This window comes from Buceros rhinoceros, unplaced genomic scaffold (genome assembly GCF_000710305.1).
Source record: "Buceros rhinoceros silvestris isolate BGI_N320 unplaced genomic scaffold, ASM71030v1 scaffold36253, whole genome shotgun sequence".
Lineage (NCBI taxonomy): Eukaryota > Metazoa > Chordata > Aves > Bucerotiformes > Bucerotidae > Buceros > Buceros rhinoceros.
In genome coordinates, this window is record NW_010405147.1 from 34,081 (window position 1) to 51,735 (window position 17,655).

General features: G+C 43.7%; 1 protein-coding gene across 1 annotated transcript in view; it reads left to right on the forward strand.

Moving 5' to 3' along the window:
* Positions 1 to 8,623, forward strand: part of GNB1L (guanine nucleotide binding protein (G protein), beta polypeptide 1-like) — a 16,780-nt gene extending 8,157 nt beyond the window's left edge. Inside the window, exons 5-6 of the mRNA XM_010133600.1 lie at positions 3,318 to 3,533; positions 8,357 to 8,623. Of these exons, the coding sequence (XP_010131902.1) occupies positions 3,318 to 3,533; positions 8,357 to 8,623 (483 nt within the window). The remainder of the gene's footprint in view (positions 1 to 3,317; positions 3,534 to 8,356) is intronic.
* Positions 8,624 to 17,655: the final 9,032 nt, after the last annotated feature.

Sequence of the window (17,655 nt, forward strand, 5' to 3'; positions counted from 1 at the left end):
GGTTGTTGTGGAAGTGTCTCGTGAAGTAACCCTGTAACCATAAAAGCAGAGCAACACGAGCTAACCCAGCTGCACCCCTTCCTGAATAGAGGCCGTCCAGGATTTCTTTGTACATTACTGCGTTGGGCAATAGAGACATACCCAGGAGATGAGCACTTCCCAGCCCATCGCTTATGGGCAACATGTTGCCTAAGAGACTATTTGACGTTGCTTATGGCACAGTGGATTAACAAGTTGAAACAGAAGCTGACATGGAGAGAGCCACATAATGGTCTGAAGGAAGTGTGCTTGCGTTTGTTGTCCAAGAGGAGTTTGGAGGCTGCAGCCATGTATCATCGTATTTTTCTGCATGCCAATAAAAAAAGATCCACATATCAGGCAAACAACACACCATCAGCAGCGTGAATTAGAAACTTCACTACAGAGCACAAGAAATTGAGCCTTAGGTTAGGCTTGTAGATTAAGCCTCACTGGCTTCTCCTAAGCAGTGAAAATGGATGCAGCTGTTCGTGTTGTTGTTTTGAAGCTTTTTTCCCCCTCTCATTTTACTAGGTCTGTCCTTAAGTGTATTAGTTCATGAAATGGTTTTTTCCCTTGTGAAGGTTCATATTCTTAAATACATTGTCCCTTCAGCTTCACACCTTCCTGTATTACTAATTGGGTGGAGCAGGATTTGCAGGAGTAAGGATAGTCTTCCCTTCTTCCCTTAAAGTTTTTGCACTCCTTGGGGAAGGCATCATGTTGCGTAATGGTGCAAACAAAATAATTCAACAGGAATAATACATGTAGAAACTGGAAACACAGAGTTATTGCTCTATATAAACTATGGCAATTACTCCTGTTGAGTTGACAGCAGATCACCTTTTCTTCCTTTCTTGACAGTTATCCAAATGCAACAACAAAATGTTCTCCTTAGGAAGAACAATGATTTATAATTTAATTTTTACACTGGAACAAAACATGAATGGTGAAGACTTTTTGCCAGAAGTGTCTGTTGTTAGGAAGTGAAATGAATAGGCCGTTGTGCACCACTGCTTGGTGAGTCCAGGCGTCAGACTGAGAGCTCCCCTGATCTTTCAGTAGCTGTTGTTGAGTAAGTTCAGGTGTACGTCCTCATGGAAATATTGCACTTCATATGGGTAAGGAAAGTCAGGAAGAAGCAGTATGGGAGACCTTCATTTAACAGAAAACAATACTTTGTTTTTAAAATAGACCAATCTTAGACCTCACTTGTAAGTTACAGGTTTTCAAATCTAAGCCAAGATATCCACAGCGCAAAACAAACAAACAAAAAAGCTTTTACTTGGCATTTCCCATAGTGCTGAGCACTCGCCTGTCTCTCATGTCGATGAGGGGTATGAGCACCTATGACAGTCTGGCCATCCCATTTGGAGAAAGGGAGAGGAGCCGCCCCTGCCCATCCACATCTTGTGTCACTGGCTAATGACAGTTACACCTTCTGTGGAGCCCCAGGGCTCTGGAGGAGGGGAAAGCTGTACAAATCACCTGGGAGATGGGGGGTGTTGTGCCAGACTGGGGGCCTTATTAAGCTTCGTTGAAGTACCTATGCAATACTTTGGTTTGCTTTGAAGGTTTAACCCTTTATTAAATACAAAATCTGGAATCTTTGACTCTTTTTTTTTTTTTTAACTTTGCCCTGGTATTAAAAAACAGTACTCTTCCTCCAAAACACCAGGTGAGTTAAGATTAATTCGCATATATTTGACATATGTTAATTGCTCTGATATTATTTTATTTTAGCAAATAAATTTGACAGATAAATTGTACACACTTCTGGGCGTTATGAGAGGCCTTCTTTGTGAGCCTTTCTAGCCAGGCCACGTTCCCAGCCCTTTCTCAAGAGAAGAGATCTTAAGGCAAGTAACGAGGATCTCTTCTGCAGGATCCAGCTTTAGACAGATCTGTTCAGAAAGATGACGTAGGGGATTTCCACTTGGTTTCCTTCTTTTAAGGTGCAATTTTCTTCCCTGCTCAGAGAGATCCATTCCTTATTTAAACACTTCTTTAGGCTGAATAAATCTTAGAAAGAACGTGAGGCTTTTACTCAACAGCCTTGTTACCTAGACCACCCATCTCTTGTTAGTTTAACTCCCCCTGCAACAGATAATAACCTATGGGTGAATAGTCTGGACCAGTAATAGAGACAGTGAGCCTTTGGCCGCTGCAGGTTTGTGTCATGACATTGACAGCCAGTGAGTTTGAAGAACCTTATCCAGTCATGTGATACCAGTAAAAATCAGTTCTTTTAAAATAGTCTTCATCTTTATTTTTAATTGACTACCAAGGAAATGAATACTGTGGGATCAGATGGTGTTTGGAATGAGCTGAATAACCTAATGGATACATTTATTAGATGTGCCTGCATGAGGTGGTTGTAATCTCAGTGTGTATTTTGGTGTTTCTTCTCCTATTAAAGGAATGACTGGCCTGTTTTTTAGTTGCTTTTCATTAGGGATTTGCATCTTTGCTTGCATAACCAGTTACTGCTTATGGGGTCATTAGTCTTCTGGCTGAAGCAACGATGAATATTTTCCTTAAGTGTGACATGTAATCCCGTAATGTTCCCTTCTTTGAGTTATTTCAGAGGCTTAAATAAATTAGGTGTCTGCCCAGGGTGCCATGCCCTTTGGCCTGTGACATCATTAATCAAAATAGCTTTCAATTGGTTACAGTGGGACTCGGGGGCCTGTTAACCCCTTGGTGACTCACGCAGAGATTCCTGAGGAGAGGTTCAGTGTTTACCTTTAAGCACTGTGGTGCACTTGGGTAAACGATCCGTATTGTGTAACCCAACACTTGGCAATGTGAAAGGGGAATCTTTAAACTTCCTTTAATGCCCACACTGGTTTATATAGCTTGATAGTAACTCAGTTGCTCTAAGTAATTTTTTTCAAGGATCACAAACAAAGTTCAGGTCATGAAGTAAAGCTTCTGCAAGCTTCAGGCAGCCTTTTTTCAGGTGTAATAGAGGGCAATAATTTGGATTTTCAGAGAGAAATTTTCTATATGTGTTTATATATGAGTATATGTTAGATTCGTATTATATATAAAACCCACCAAATTTTATGTGTAGATATAAAAACCATAAGCGCAAGTCAGCTGTTACCTGGTAATGCTTTTCGTAAATGGATGGACTATCAAAACTTGATATTCAGACTTCTAAACTTTCTGCTTCTATGCCAGTGAGCATTTTCATTTATTTTCTTGATGCTTGGACTGAAACCTACCTGGGAATGATAATTTTCCTAACAACAGCCTATTTACTTCTCAAACAATTTTGCTTTTTCCCTGATCAGCTAAACTGTGGTTCACAACCTTTGCTTCTGGCTGGCTATGAAGATGGATCGGTGGTCCTTTGGAGTTTGTCAACAAGAAAAGCATTGAGCCAACTCGTTTGCCACCAGGAGCCAGTGATGAGCCTCGACTTTGACTCAGAGAAGGCCAAGGGGATCTCGGGCTCATCTGAAAAGGTGCTGAGCATCTGGAGCCTCAATGAGCAACAGAACCTCCAGGTCAGGATCATTGGCCTTCTAGTGTCATTTATCCCACTTTGCACTAACAGTTTGATAGACTAAAAAAATATTTAGTCATGAAGAGGAGTTGTTGCAGATCTCTAGCTAATTAATCACAGACTGGTTAGAATGTCTGTGCTATGTGACTAGACTGAGCAAAGGATGGTGAGGATTTAAAAAAAAAGAAAAAAAACTCTCTCTCACATGTTTCTGGTTTTACCAAAGTTGCAACAGGCACACAAGCCCAGCATTACTCAAGCCACTGCCTCTGTATCTTCATTTATCATGTTAGTAGTATCCAGCTCTCGGAATGTCCTAAACATTATAAATGAGTTATAAAAATGAGAAACAAAAGATTGCTTTTCCAAAGGTTCTGCTTGAATGGGTAGAGCTTTCATTCCACTGTGGGAAAGACAGAAATATTCCATGGAAAACTTTACACACAAAAAAAAGTAGGAGTAGCCCCAGCTAGCACCAAGAGCACACGAGGTTTAGGCAACCAGCTTCCTTTGGCACCTGGAGAGCCCCAGCCAGAGACAGGGAAAATAACTTAATTGGTTATATCAGTTTGTGTCTGAGCTGCGCACACCTGGAATGGCTGGTTTAGAAGCAGGCCTCATAATCACCATCTCAGGCTATGCTACCGAATAGCAATAAATATTGCTTAATCTAGACAACTTTAGCAAGTCTTCCAACAGTGCCAAGGGGTTAAGTAGGTTTTAACTAGGTGTGGAAATGAAGTGCATAAATAAAGGCTCATGAAAATTAAAATGGCCCATGCATAGCCTCTGCACTGCTGAGTGCTTTAGCCTTTTTCAAGTGGAAGTTGTCCCCTGAACACACAAGGAAAAGGACCTGAACCAGCCCATGTGGCCCCATGTCATCCTTGAGAAGAGAGCTGCCGGATACACCACGTCATGGAAGAACAATAATCGCTCTTCCAGCTTGCAGCTTTCATGGAGACTTTCTAGGTAGTGTGGCAAGTTAATGAAGTTTGCTGAATGGCACACCAGGAAGAAAAGCACGTGCTTGGACGTCCAGTGGTGACTTGTCTCCTGGTGGTTGTGGTGGAGGTACATACTGTGTTAGGCATCACCACAGACCCTAGTGCCTATGGAGTGGTGGAGCACTGAGACCCCAGCGCATGTAGTGTAAGTGCAGCCCACTGAAATGAAGTTTGGAGGGGACAGCGCTCACCAAGGAGAACAGCTGAACTTGAATACTTAATATGACATGAAGAAAAAGAGGCACTCTAGACTCCGAATAAGTAGCTAAGGGCTTCTAAGCCAACGTGAAAAAGAAGAGTTTTAACAAGTCTGATACCCAGTTGCTATGGTTTGGGGTTTTTTGGTCATGTTTGCCCTCCTCCTGCCCCAGCCTTTCTGTCACTATTGGCACACATCTGCAGCTGGTGTCCTGAGCTCAGGGAAGCAGAAGGAAGATTAACAGGTAAGTCCCGGTAAGAAACTTGGTATTGAGACTAGTTTTCTAAGGCGAAGGTGTTGAAAATCTGACACAATGGCGGGCTTAAAGCTTCAACTACTCTGGTACTGGAGAGGAAACTGTTCCTTCATGAATTATAGCATGGCTTTTTCCTAAATTCAAAGAAAATATTGTTCTCCAAAGCACATTTCAGTTTTGAGTCAACTCTAATGGACTATGACTTCTGGGAGAAATAAACAGTTGATCACCTGAAGTACTGCAGGTATTGTTTTCCTCAGGGTGTAAACATTCCCAGGAGATGCAGAATTAGTTTAGTTACATCTTCAGCACCTCGCACTGAGCGATAGTACCTTTTCTCAGAAGTTTAAATGCCAAGTATTATAAACTGTCAGTAATGTTTCTGTGCTTCCTGTGTAGTGTGAGCGCCCTAATAAAATGCATCTTTCATATATGAGCACTAGAGATTGTCAAGGACGTAGATTAAGGGGTTTTTTCCACTATTGTATTAATAATATAAACCAGATGGGGATGTTTTTTTTCCTGACATTCCAGGTACCTGAGGTAATGGTAGATGTTGGAAAGCCACTCAATGGCACTTTTTTTTTATTCTAAAAGGTTTTAATAAGTAAATGTGGTGCATAGCTATCTGCCGTTGGAGAAATAATGATGCAATGATGGTGCTGCAGCTCTGTTTTAAGTGGCAATGTTCCAGTGTGTCAATGAATAGATGATGAAGGTAACTTCATAGTTTATTGCTATGGGGAAAGTTTGGTGTATTGTCTTCTAAAAGAAAGTTGCTGGAATCTTCACTGTCAGCAAATGAATGGATTGGTTATGAGCCTTCTGATGTGGATGAGATAGTGTATGTGATGATGTTTGTGGTAGAAGGTAGGAGGTAAAGAGCTTCTGCAGGTGAATAAATAAAACAGAACTAAGAAATCTGATAAGCACAGAAGCTGCTTTACTTATGACAAGAAAAGAATTCTATAAGCTGTAATGTAAGTAAATGCACAAGTTTTGTGGGTTGGGTTGCCAAGGCTTTTCTCTCAAATGCTGAACTCAAGGCTACCACTATCTTGGCAATTTTTCTAATAAGAATAGGCTTAAAGACAGGATTTGGGTGTAGGAGAGGGCGGTTAAAAAAAAATAAAAGACAAATCATAGCATGTGTGAGGGAGGGAAGGAGAGGTATCTCTTAGCCTCAGCATGTCGAAATTTCTTAATGCATCTGCTACTAGATGTAAGTGTCCTTGGTCATGACTGGCTGAAAGCAGCTCACCTGTTTTTACCTCTTTGTTTTCTTAATTACAAGCTGGTTTGCCAGCTAGGAAGTGATGTTGGCATGCTTTTGTCTACAGTAGTTGCCTGTAAGTGACGGGATGGCACAGATGCTGGCAGTAGGATTTCACCTGGCTGCAAATACCTTGAGCAAGTTGTTCTACTTTGTTTTGTTTTTCCTCTCTCGCCTCTTGTATTTGCAGATTGTGCACAAATGCCCACTGTTCCCTCATGTTCCATAGCCAAAAGGCATCACCGTTAATAGGCTTCATTTTCAAGTTGTAGCTTGCTGATGACATGCAATTTCTCCCCGTCACCCTGATTTTGCTGTATGGCTCTTGCCCACATAATTGACAGTAATGATGGGAAGCACCACACCCAGGATTGGTTATAGCCATTAGCTAATAATCTCAGTTACCGAGTGAGGTTTATTTCACGTTTGCCAGGCTGGTGATGTAAGTGATAAAGCCTTCCGTTGCCAATATGCATACGCCAACAAAAATCCCACTGAAGCCATTCTACACCACCTGGCGAGTAACTGGGGAGTGGGGAAGAACACACATACTAGCAAAAAGCCCAGGATTTACCGTACAGCCCCACTAAAAGGCCCGTGAGCAGCCTCTTACTGCTCATCAGGCTTGAGCAAAACCTGCTGTCCTCTGCTCTGAGTTGGTTGTGGCCACATTCATCAGGTCCTGTTTAAGAGGAATGTTTGGAGCATGCAAGAAGCACGTCAAGTTTCATTTAGCCTTTTTTCTCATCGAACTGCACAGCTCTTGCTGTTTGAATAAGTAGCTGTTATGTAGTTGAAAAATAATTACTTAGAGCTTTGTGCCTGTAAGATTCAAGATGCGTTCAGCTGCATCTGAAACCAGCTTAGACCAGTATTTCTGGAGTTTAGTTTTCTACATCCAGTACTACTATATTCTTTGTAATCTTGTACTAACTATGCGTCATGGGATGTCCTCCGCAGAGGAAAGCTACTCAGATGGGAAATGCTTCTCAATACCCTTCCTGCCTCAGAAAAAGAGCAAACCACACACACAGCCTATTAAAACGTGCACTGAATTAGATTAAGCTTCAGTGCAAGACAGCTACAGATTCAGTTTTAAGTAAGTGGCATTAATGCATCATTTCCAGTCGGGTTTATAAATAATAGCATTTCAAGGTCAGCATACACTCAAAAGTGTTTTCCACATTGTGACAAAAGCTGGGCTGTTTCCACACCCGTGCACACACACAGTCTGGTCATACGGTGGTGTGTTTCAGGGGCGAGCTGCTGCTGACTAGTGTAAGCTGCCTGAGGTGAGAACAGCAAAGGTGTATTAGACTGAGCTTTTCCTCTGTGCTTCAGGGGGAACTCAGGTCAGTGAAGTGGAAACTCCTGTGCAGCCCCAATGCCTCCTCAGAAACTTGTGCCCCAGTAGTCTCCAAACTAACAAAGGGCTTCCAAGACTGAAATCAATAACTTGGTCATAATCCCCGTCTTGGAATTTGGTGTAAATAAAAGTCTCTTGGGAAGGAGTACTAGAAATACAGATTTCCTGACACTGTAACCTAATTCCTGCAAGCATTCCTTTCTCAAGACTGTGGTAAATGCTACCACAGCTTATTGGGGTTTTTGTGAGGGGCCACAGTAGTAGAAATAAGTAGCAGGTAGTTTAAAAACATCAGCTCAGAATCTCAGCCTGGGAATACTGTCGAGGCAGGGAAAATATATGGCCATAGCTCTGAACATTGCAGCTCATGCAAGAATAGCTGAAAGAGTAAAGCTGTGTAGTCTGGGTCTCAAAATCTTGACTCAGAGTTTCACTTGTGACAGGATAGAAATAGCTTTAAATGCACTATAAACTAAAAACATACGAGGAATTCTTTTGTTTTTAGAGAATGCTGCTGGAGAGAGCTAGGCTCGAGTTGAGGTCTTTGCTGGCTCTGTCTATAACTGTTCTCACACAGGCATCATCCACTGTGTGGAGAAAAGCTGCATGCTAGCTGTGTGATACCAGTGTATATGGGTGGGCACTTGACCTTCTAAAATCCCCAAGGGTTCCTTTTTCTTCTATTTTAAACAATTAGAGCTCATCTATAACTCTCTCACACAGGTTTACAAAACGCACACCCTTGTCAACCCTGGCATATCCGATATCACCATCCGTCGAGACAAGAAGATTTTAGCAACAGCAGGGTGGGATCATCGCATCAGGATCTTTGGCTGGAAAAGACTGAAGCCTTTAGCAGTGCTGGACTACCACACAGCAACTGTCCAGTGTGTGTCCTTCTCAGACCACAAAAACCCCAGTGAGAGACTGCTGGCAGCTGGCGCCAAAGATCACCGCATCAGTATCTGGTCAATATATACTCAGACTTGACATGGTCTGCACTGTCGGGGACTCGGAAAACAGGATTGGTGAAATGAGTCTTTATGCTGTAATTCAAATCTGGATGTGGGGAACTGGTAGAATGGATTTCCAGGCCAAAGTGAAAGTCCCAGGTTACTTCTTAGGCTGCTTGTTGAAGCTGCAGGTTTTGTTTTCCAGAGAGGGAAGTGGATTTTTAAAATTCATAACGAGCAGAGCAAGGCCAGTCACAAACGAAGACACAGAGCAAGTCACTTCGCATTCTGCAACAGCTTTTCTTTGGCGGGTTGCTTAAATAACTTGTGCCAATACCTTCTTTTGTGGAAAAGGCCTGGAATCCCTCAGGCTGCGGTGGGGGCAGAGTACATCATTTATGTATCGAAGAATGTGAATCAGCGTAAAACTTCACTCTTTCGGGAAAATTTATACCCATTAAGCCACCTCCAGTGGTTTCTCATTGTCAGTTACTTTTTCTTCCAGTAACTGCAAGGCTATCAGGACAACCTTGATTTGTTCACACTTGTGTCAGTTTCTAACTTAAACCAACAGCCAGGAATGTGACTAGGGACGGCCTTTGGCATTTATGAATTTCATTATGTCTCCTGTCACCTCAAGCCTCACAATTAATCACCAGAAAGAAAGGGGGAAAAAATCTTCCCCTGCGCCGCACTGCAAAGCTATGTAAAGCCTTTACAGGGCCAGTGCTAAATCCTTTCCATAGACTGACTAGCTGAAGGATTTAAGCCCAGCAATCCAATTAGCGCCCTTCCCCTTGGAGAGTTGGGGTAAGTTTCAGCATGGCAAGTCTGGGATCAGCTACACCACTCCCATTACCATTTCGGGAATTGCATGGATAAATCCTTGTCCACGCAGTGTGAATGGCTCCATTAACTTGTCATCTCTATGGTCATGGAAGCTGAAATTCATTCATGAAGGCTGATATTTGTTTGTTTGAATCATGAAGCAGCATTTGCATTCGTTTAAAGCGTATTAGACATACACCAGTCTGTTCACAGGCCCCTTACTGTTGTATTCAGTCACAAAGGTGCAGTTACAACTGTCCCACTGAAGCAATTAGCTTCATTAAAAAGGAGGTGGCCTGGAAACTACAACTCACTTTATAAACTGAAGTGTTCGATGTCCAGGCTGTGCACTGTTAATACTTTAATGGAAATATTTGTTTCTGCCTCTGTACAGAGCTGAATGTCAGAGAAAAAGTCACCAGAACCGTAGCAAACAGCAAATCAAAAGACTTTAGAAAGTATTTCAGGGAAGACACACAAGAAACTTCACGTTGGGTCTGCTGTCCAGCTGCACTTCACAGGCAGCAAATACCATTGGACTAGAAGTCTTGAGCACCAAACCCGATGTCCTTTCCATTAAAACAGAGGAACAGGATGCTTTCGCCAGCAAAAGCTTTGTTTCACCAAATAAAACTTGGCTTTACACATTCTGGAGCGCGATGGCACTTTAAATAATGTATTTGTTTGATTGTTTCTTTACTGTCGGCTAGCTGCATAGGGGATCACATTACAGCCAAAAGGTAAAGCCTCGTTTTGAGTGATCCTGAGTCAAGGGGAGGTGCTGGTGCCCATTGCATCTACCAGACAGAGCTGCATAAACATGAAGTGCTCCATCTCCGCCTCCCACACAGAGGAGAAGCTACCTGCGCTCTACAGGAGGCTCCAGCCAGTAGCCTTATGGAATGAGACAGAGTCGGTCTCCACAAACGTGCTTCTGGAAGAATCTTCTTTTCTTTTTCCCCTTTCTTAAAGTAAATCAGAATCGTCATAGATAAGCAAATAAATACAGAAGACATTGTCGTATGTAGTCCAGGGACATGTCAGAGGGAATTTGCAATGAGATTTCCTTTTGGCTGTCTGTCTCATACTACACCACACATGAAGTCTGTCAGGCAGCCTTGACACTGGCATCTCCCATGTGAGTGGTGCTCTTGGAACCGAACTTAGTGAAATTCTGCTGTACGAGAACAATTCCACAATCAGTTTTAAAAGGACGTAACCCACAGGATACATGCTTGGGCTTTAGTCTCCTCTCTGCTTAGATTATAAATAAGTTAAATATGAAATTAAATAAGTGGTAGAAACCAAGCTCCATCTGCTTAGGGGCATGCCCTGCCCTGTGCTTTAACCTGTATGATCGCTGTGCCTTCTTAATCATCAACCTCGAATTGAGAGCTGATGAAGGTCCATGCCCAAAAAAACACTGTCAAGCTGGTGGTTGGCCATGGTCCTGGCAGGTGAAGCAGCAGCTTGGCATCTCCTCAAGCACAAAACTAGGTGTCCTCTGTAAAAAAATTAGAACTTTATGACTGCCCCCAACTCCGAGGTGTGGAGTTAGAGGCACAGCTCCTCTGTCATTTTGCATGGATCAAGGCGAGGAACACCTTCCTGGGAGTCCAAGGGACTGCTCAGTGCTGGAGCCCAACATGCTTTTGGACTATCTGAAAAACTTACCTTCCCAGCAAAAATTACGTTTCTGCAGCTTATCGCTCAAAAAAAAAGACCAAAAACCAAAACAAACAAAAAACCCCACCCCAAACAAAACCAAAACAACCCCAACTGTCAAGCTGCACCCTGCACTGAAACACTCAGTTTCCTCTCTCAGCTGTGCATCCCAACTCTTAAAACTTGCTTTTTTTATCCCTTCTTCCCAACAGACTGAAGAGCTGCTCTGCAGTGGCCCAGCTGCTGGCGAGTGGCCTGGAGGGGGCAAGCATTCCTCTCCCTGGCAGCCAACAGCAGCCTGCACTGCTGGGCAGTTTCCACAGAACCCAGCTGTAGGTTTAATGCTCATCCAGCAGAAAAGGAAAGCCAGGGGTCGCCCATCTCAGGCAAGTGGTTTTGGCAGTAAATGAGAAGGGCCGAGCCTGACCCTGGTAGAAGAGTAAGCTCTCTCCTCTCATCCTTTTGACAGGAAAAGGCAGCTGTGCCACCAGAGAATATTATAAGCATTGAGAAGCCAGTTTCAAGACGAGTGAAGATGTAAATCTCTCCAGCATTTCAGGGCAGCTCCGTGTTCAGCACACACCTTGTTCTCAGTGCCAAGTCGGAGCACCTCGTGCTTCTGGGCCCTTGTGAGGCTCCGAGGCGCTGGTGCAGCCCGGCTCTGCTCCTGGCTGGCTGGCTGATGGGCTGCCTCACAGCCACCCACCCCGCTGTTCTAGACCTCGGGTGCCAGAGCAGCACACACCAATGCATCTTCAGTGACTGTGCATCTTACAGCCACTGCAGGAAATAACATTTGGTGCAAATACAATGATAACTGACCCAGTGGCAGCCCCTAGGAAGAATGGATTAATATGCATGTCGTCATAAGAGTGCTATTAGATCAGAGCCTGAAAGTTAGGAACGCCTGCCTATATTCTTTTCTCTGAGAAATGTCATTTACTGTCAATGTCTAAAGTAATTATGGAGCCTCACAAGGGATGTTTAGATTTACTAATAGGTCTTTTGGCAGATAGTCTAAAGATTACTGTGTGCCTTCACATCTAACTTACTGCCCTTTGCTGGGGGTTAAATATCTGTGTGTGTCTGACTAGGTAGATTTAAAAATAAACTCAGTCATGTAAGCACAAATTGAGAATGAGGGCATGAACTGCATCTGTAATCTTACAGGCAGGCAGGCACAGAGGTAAAGAGTTTCATCAGCTTCAAGAGAAAGGGCACATGTTGCAAAGCTGTTTGCAAGAACAGACCCATCCCATCCTTATTTACTTCCCGTTACCAAGGCACTATCCATGAGATACTTTTGCACATTGCAACAATTAATGCACTAACACTTTTTTATATCACTACTGATTTTATTTAAACACTCAGTAAAGGAATTTTTTTTCCACATTATCAGTTCCTTGAAATGAGCACCCAGACTACATGCGTTTGATTTAGAGTTGAGTCTAAATGCCATAGTCTGAATGTGAATTACAGTTTTCTAAAAGTTTATTTGCTTAAGGAACTGACCCGGACTGCCCCACGGAATGATTTCAAATGGGAAGGACAGTCTATATTGCTACAGACTGTAAAAGACTGTTGTCTGATTGCATCTAGGACAGGAACAATTCTTATTTTTCTGAAAAAAAAAAAGTTAAAGCTCTTCACAGTTGTAACATGAGCATGGTTACCACTCAAGCTTTTGGCTGACTTGCTAGCAGGAAGGTTGTGTGTGAAGAGTCACCTTAAGCTGCTGGAGTTAGTGCTGGAATCTCACCTGCCAGAAAGGAACAAGGCTAGCCTGTACCTGGCCTCACGGATTCAGGAGTGAAGGTGATGACAGCTAAATTATTACAGAAGGCTTCCTCCCAAGAATCACCATCTTTGGCACTGTGAGAGGGAAGAAAGCAACCACCATTCGTACACTAATAGAAATAAATCCCAAACACTAGCATTTGTGCAGCAATTACATGGCATATTTATCACCACTGGAATGAACGGCGATCTCTGACCCTCCAACATTTTTTGCAAATGAATCCATTAGTTCCAACCCCTTTCTCTTATCAGTACATGAGCCATAAAGCATTGCAGTGCAAGGTATGGACGAGCAAGGAAAGAGGAGATTAATTGTATTTGTAGTAATGAGTGAAAAAGGAAGTAGGCTGAGGGGCAATGAGACAGTTGTTAAGTTTAGCAGTGTTAAACAGTGCAGTTGCTGTAGTAAGCCAAGAAATTACTCTCTGCAGCCTGACTTGGATTGTTGCAAGGGTTTGAGTTTTAAAGAGCAGATTTTTATAGTTAAGTCAATACTGGCTTCTGGACTGCTTTGGGTTTTAGCGCACTTAAGATACATCTACAAAGCCAACTTCTTACAAATTAATAAATCTTTCCTTGAATTCAGCCTGCCAAGAACAAAGATAGAACACCGACTACTGCAGGAGCCATGTTAGTGATGTAAAGCAAAGGACTGGGGATTAAACCAGGATTACCGAGTGCTAAATCAATGTGTTTCCTTTTCTGGCTGTGTCTGTGCTGTGAAAGTATAGATCATTACATAAAACACGGCACGTGACTGCCTGGATTAATACTAGACAACGTTACAGCAATGCCGAGACACAGAGTCTGATGTTCAAGCGTGAGCAGTGTGCTCCCAAGACAGCGATGGTGATGACTAAGGAAGAGGGTGGGGCTTTCCTGCTATTTGTAGCATTCTGAAATTGCAGCCTGGGTTCCCCCTCTTACAGCGACTTTTCCAAGTAAGCCTGGCTGTGTTTAATCCATGCCCCACGCTTCTGGGGCATGCTGGAGGTTTCTTTTTTACTGTGAAGAAAACTAGCCAGAATTAAGATCATACTGGGGTTCTTCGGCAATTCATTTAAGGATCTCAAAGATGGAAATTAAATGGAAAAAACCCAACCGCTCTATCAGCTATGGCAAATTCTTTGTGCCCTGACCTTACCGTATTCTCTCATCCCCCTTTGGTCCAGACAAGAGCAGCAGCCAGAGTCTGGGCTGGTTTGTCACAGCCGTCACAAGCCGTTCTTGTGTATGGTTTTATTTACCACCACCCCTTATCAAACACCACGACATAGCAGGCCTGTTTGGTTTGAGCCATCTGCTCCCTGTGCATCTTGAAGCCATCAGCTGCATTTACTCAGCCTAGGGAGATTCTTGTTCCCAAGTAGTGACACCTCCCCCAAATACATTTAGTACTGATACACACCCCCAAATACGTTCAGTGCTCATGTCTGAGGACATAAATGTTGTTGTAGCTATTAGTGGTTTATTCCACTTCAATACGATCCATCACAAAAACTTTTGACACTAAAATGTGTTATCAAACCACATAGTAGGGGCTGAAGCAACGTAATCCCTCAGTTGTGAATGTTTTGCTCATCTGGTTAATGGTGTGAAACGCATGCGTATGTTCTGCCAGCAGTACTGTGCACTGCTTCAGTCTCACCTCAGAGGAGTTGGATTTGCAGTTCAGTATTATAGGAGGAGGGGAAAGGGGGGGCGAGGGGCAGTTCAAAACAAAGACACAACCTGCCCCTGTAAGTTAGGTGATAAAAAGATTCTGGAAAGCTCAAAGCGCCTTGAAGCAAACCACTTCCAGCACGGCACCAGATTCCTTATGGGAAAAGGGCAAGGACAGCAGGGAGGAGCAGTACGAGAGTCAGCTCAGGGTGCTGGGGCTGTCTCTCTAAACTTGTACACCAGCTCATGTCTGTTCCAGAAATACTCGCTTTTACCTCCCCAGCATCCTTTTTTAAAGGTGTTGGAACACTAGGAAATCCTGTAAACCACAACCTACACCTCTCAGTGAGCCTGTGCTCACCCAGACGAGCACACGTTTAATTTCCTGCTGTGAACAGTCATAATACCAAATGCTACAGTGCCACTGGAGGTGGCAGTGGGAGGGACTGAAGTCTTGAAGCAGCCGCATCCATGGCAGAAGAACCATCCCAGAGCAGTACTGACTATCTCCTTATAGAAGAGTGCCATGGCAGTGAAAAAATGCGAACACTAATAGTTGTCTATTACAACTTGAAGTTCTAAAAAAAAAAAAAACCAACCAAAAACCCAAAGGAAAAAAGGTATCTGCTCCACTGGCTTGAGGGTACAGCTGGATGCCATTTCCTCCTAGTTTTTATCCACAGTATACGTACATTAGGGCAGAAACCCTTTGGCACTTTCTGGACAGCAATGATCTCTCTTTCCTACCAGCTGCAGGGTTGACTTGGACTGATTATGTCCAGATCAGGGAATGTGGAGAGGATGAAGAATGCTGCGCCATTATGCTGCTCCATAGCTCCGGCAGCTCATGCACGCAGAGGTACATTTTCCAGGCACCCGTGGCACTGCTTACTATAAACACGTTCTGGCACAGGTAGGAGGAAGGTGGGAGCATTGTGCCTACAGAGTAACTTTAAACGTGGCAGAGACTGTGGGTATGGCATTTGTCTTGATGAAAATTTAAAAATTGCTGATAGGAAACCTCAGTGATTCACAGACAGACTGTTCACAGAAAGACACCTCTGCTGCTTTTAACATAATGCTTATAGTAAGATACTGTCTTTTCAGCGTTTTTTGCTCAATATTTTGATGGCACGCAGGCTTGGCATCATGCTAAATAGAGACATTGAGTCTTTATAGTTTTATCTCTTGATCCCATCTGGTTTGAAGTAGTTGACAACAAGCAGGAAAGGGAATAGAATGAAAGAGTCACTTCAACTTTGTTGAAATAAAAGAAATGTGTACGGCAGTGCTCAAATAAAGTCAGCCTGGGAGGAGTGCCGCTGCACTCCCCTCTCAGCACCCCTCCTCTGCCCTGTTTCAGATGACTGGAACCGGACAACTTTGCCGGCAGCCCCTCGGCTCTCGGTGCTAGCGCTGGCTGTTGGAGCTCGCTCCCCAGCCGGCAGGCAGCTGAAGCAGGCAGGCTGGAGCAGGGGAGCTGGGAGCACAGAGTTAAAAGAAGCGAACACAACCGCAGGGCTCTTGTCCATCAGCCAAGCTAAAACTGCTGGAAAAAACTAATAGTGGAAACACTTCACATGAAGGTGCTTCAGCAAGTTTTACGTGCTGTTTTTATTCCAATTTTAACTTCCTTTTGCAATTCACAGATAGAGCCCAAGGACGTTGTGCTGAGTACCTGGGCACTTGTGCGAGTCCCTCCGCTACAGGGATCGCTCTACCTGCACACACAGCAGGAGTGAACAGGTACAGAACACAGTGTGGCACCAGAAGTGTCCTGCCCTGCCCGCTGGTTTAGTGAAAGTGGGTTTGGTTGCAGGGAACCGTCACCTTCCCTTCTCCAGCCACAATGACCACTAAGAGCTGGTCGTACAGAAACTGCAGGACTCAACAGGTAGAACTTGGCTAGGCAGACGATAAAGGTCATTTGCTTTGTCAGTGTGGCACGCTATGAAATGTTCGTCCTCTCACGGAGATGATGAGAGGATCGAGTCACCTTCGTCAGCTCCAGGATCACTCCGGAGCATACAATGGAAGCTGCTATGTGAATTTGCACAGTTTTACACCATGTAGCAGCTGCCCTCGGAATGCCTGTGTTCGCCTTCCCTTCGTGCTGCTATGGCTCCTTATAGCGTTAGGTCCTAAATGCGATTTTTGTGACTCCTTAATCACTTTGTTACTGGTTCAAATTTAGAATTTTAACCTAAATAGAAGTGAGCAATTTACTGTAATTATTTTGTGGAGGCTACTCTTCATAAACTTTTCTTTTAAATCTGGAAAAACATTTAATTTCCCATATGGAAAGAACACATTTATCATACTTTACTCAGATATACTTGGCTGACTATTGCACGTATATGCAAAACATATGTGACATAGTCAAGGCTGAATTTCATAAAAGAGAAATGCTCTGAAATGTGATATAATAAATATATTACACAGACATATGTGGCCAATTTTTAAAACTATGGTATCTTTGGTAAATTTATAATAGGTCATTTCTATTAATGGAGGGGAATGAGTGCATTTTTCTGGCATATGCAACACATACAGAACTTCACACAGACTTCCTGGGGGGGTGAGGGGGGTGGACCTTTGAAAAGCTGACTTGTACCTATCTAGGGTGTATGGGACATCCCTGTGTTTTTAAAAATTAATGTGTATCTTCAAAAGCAGCTCTTGCTTTTTGTATTGTGTACAACATGGAGGGGGAAGGTATGAAATAGTGTTCTTGGAGATCAGCAAACCTCCGGTACACTGACTGGATCCCCCCAGACAAGGGGAGCCTCCCCTCAGCAGAGAGCACGTTTTCCAACACGCTGGGCTCATGGTAACGGCCGCTAGTAGAAATCTTTGGGTACAGTTGTGTCAAACACCCAAGTACATGAAATACCTTACCGATGACTTGAGTGAGAATAAAAAACCAAAACACCTGCATATACGTAGACAAACGCTACACACACGCACACCTCTACACTGTCCGACCGGGCTCACCGTCGTACCAGCTTATAGCCACGGCTGGATCGCTGCCGGCCGGTCGTCCCGGGGTCACAGCCCTTCCTGCGCCGGTGCGCTCCAGGCACACGGCTGTACCTTCCTCCCGCCGTTCGTGCCGGC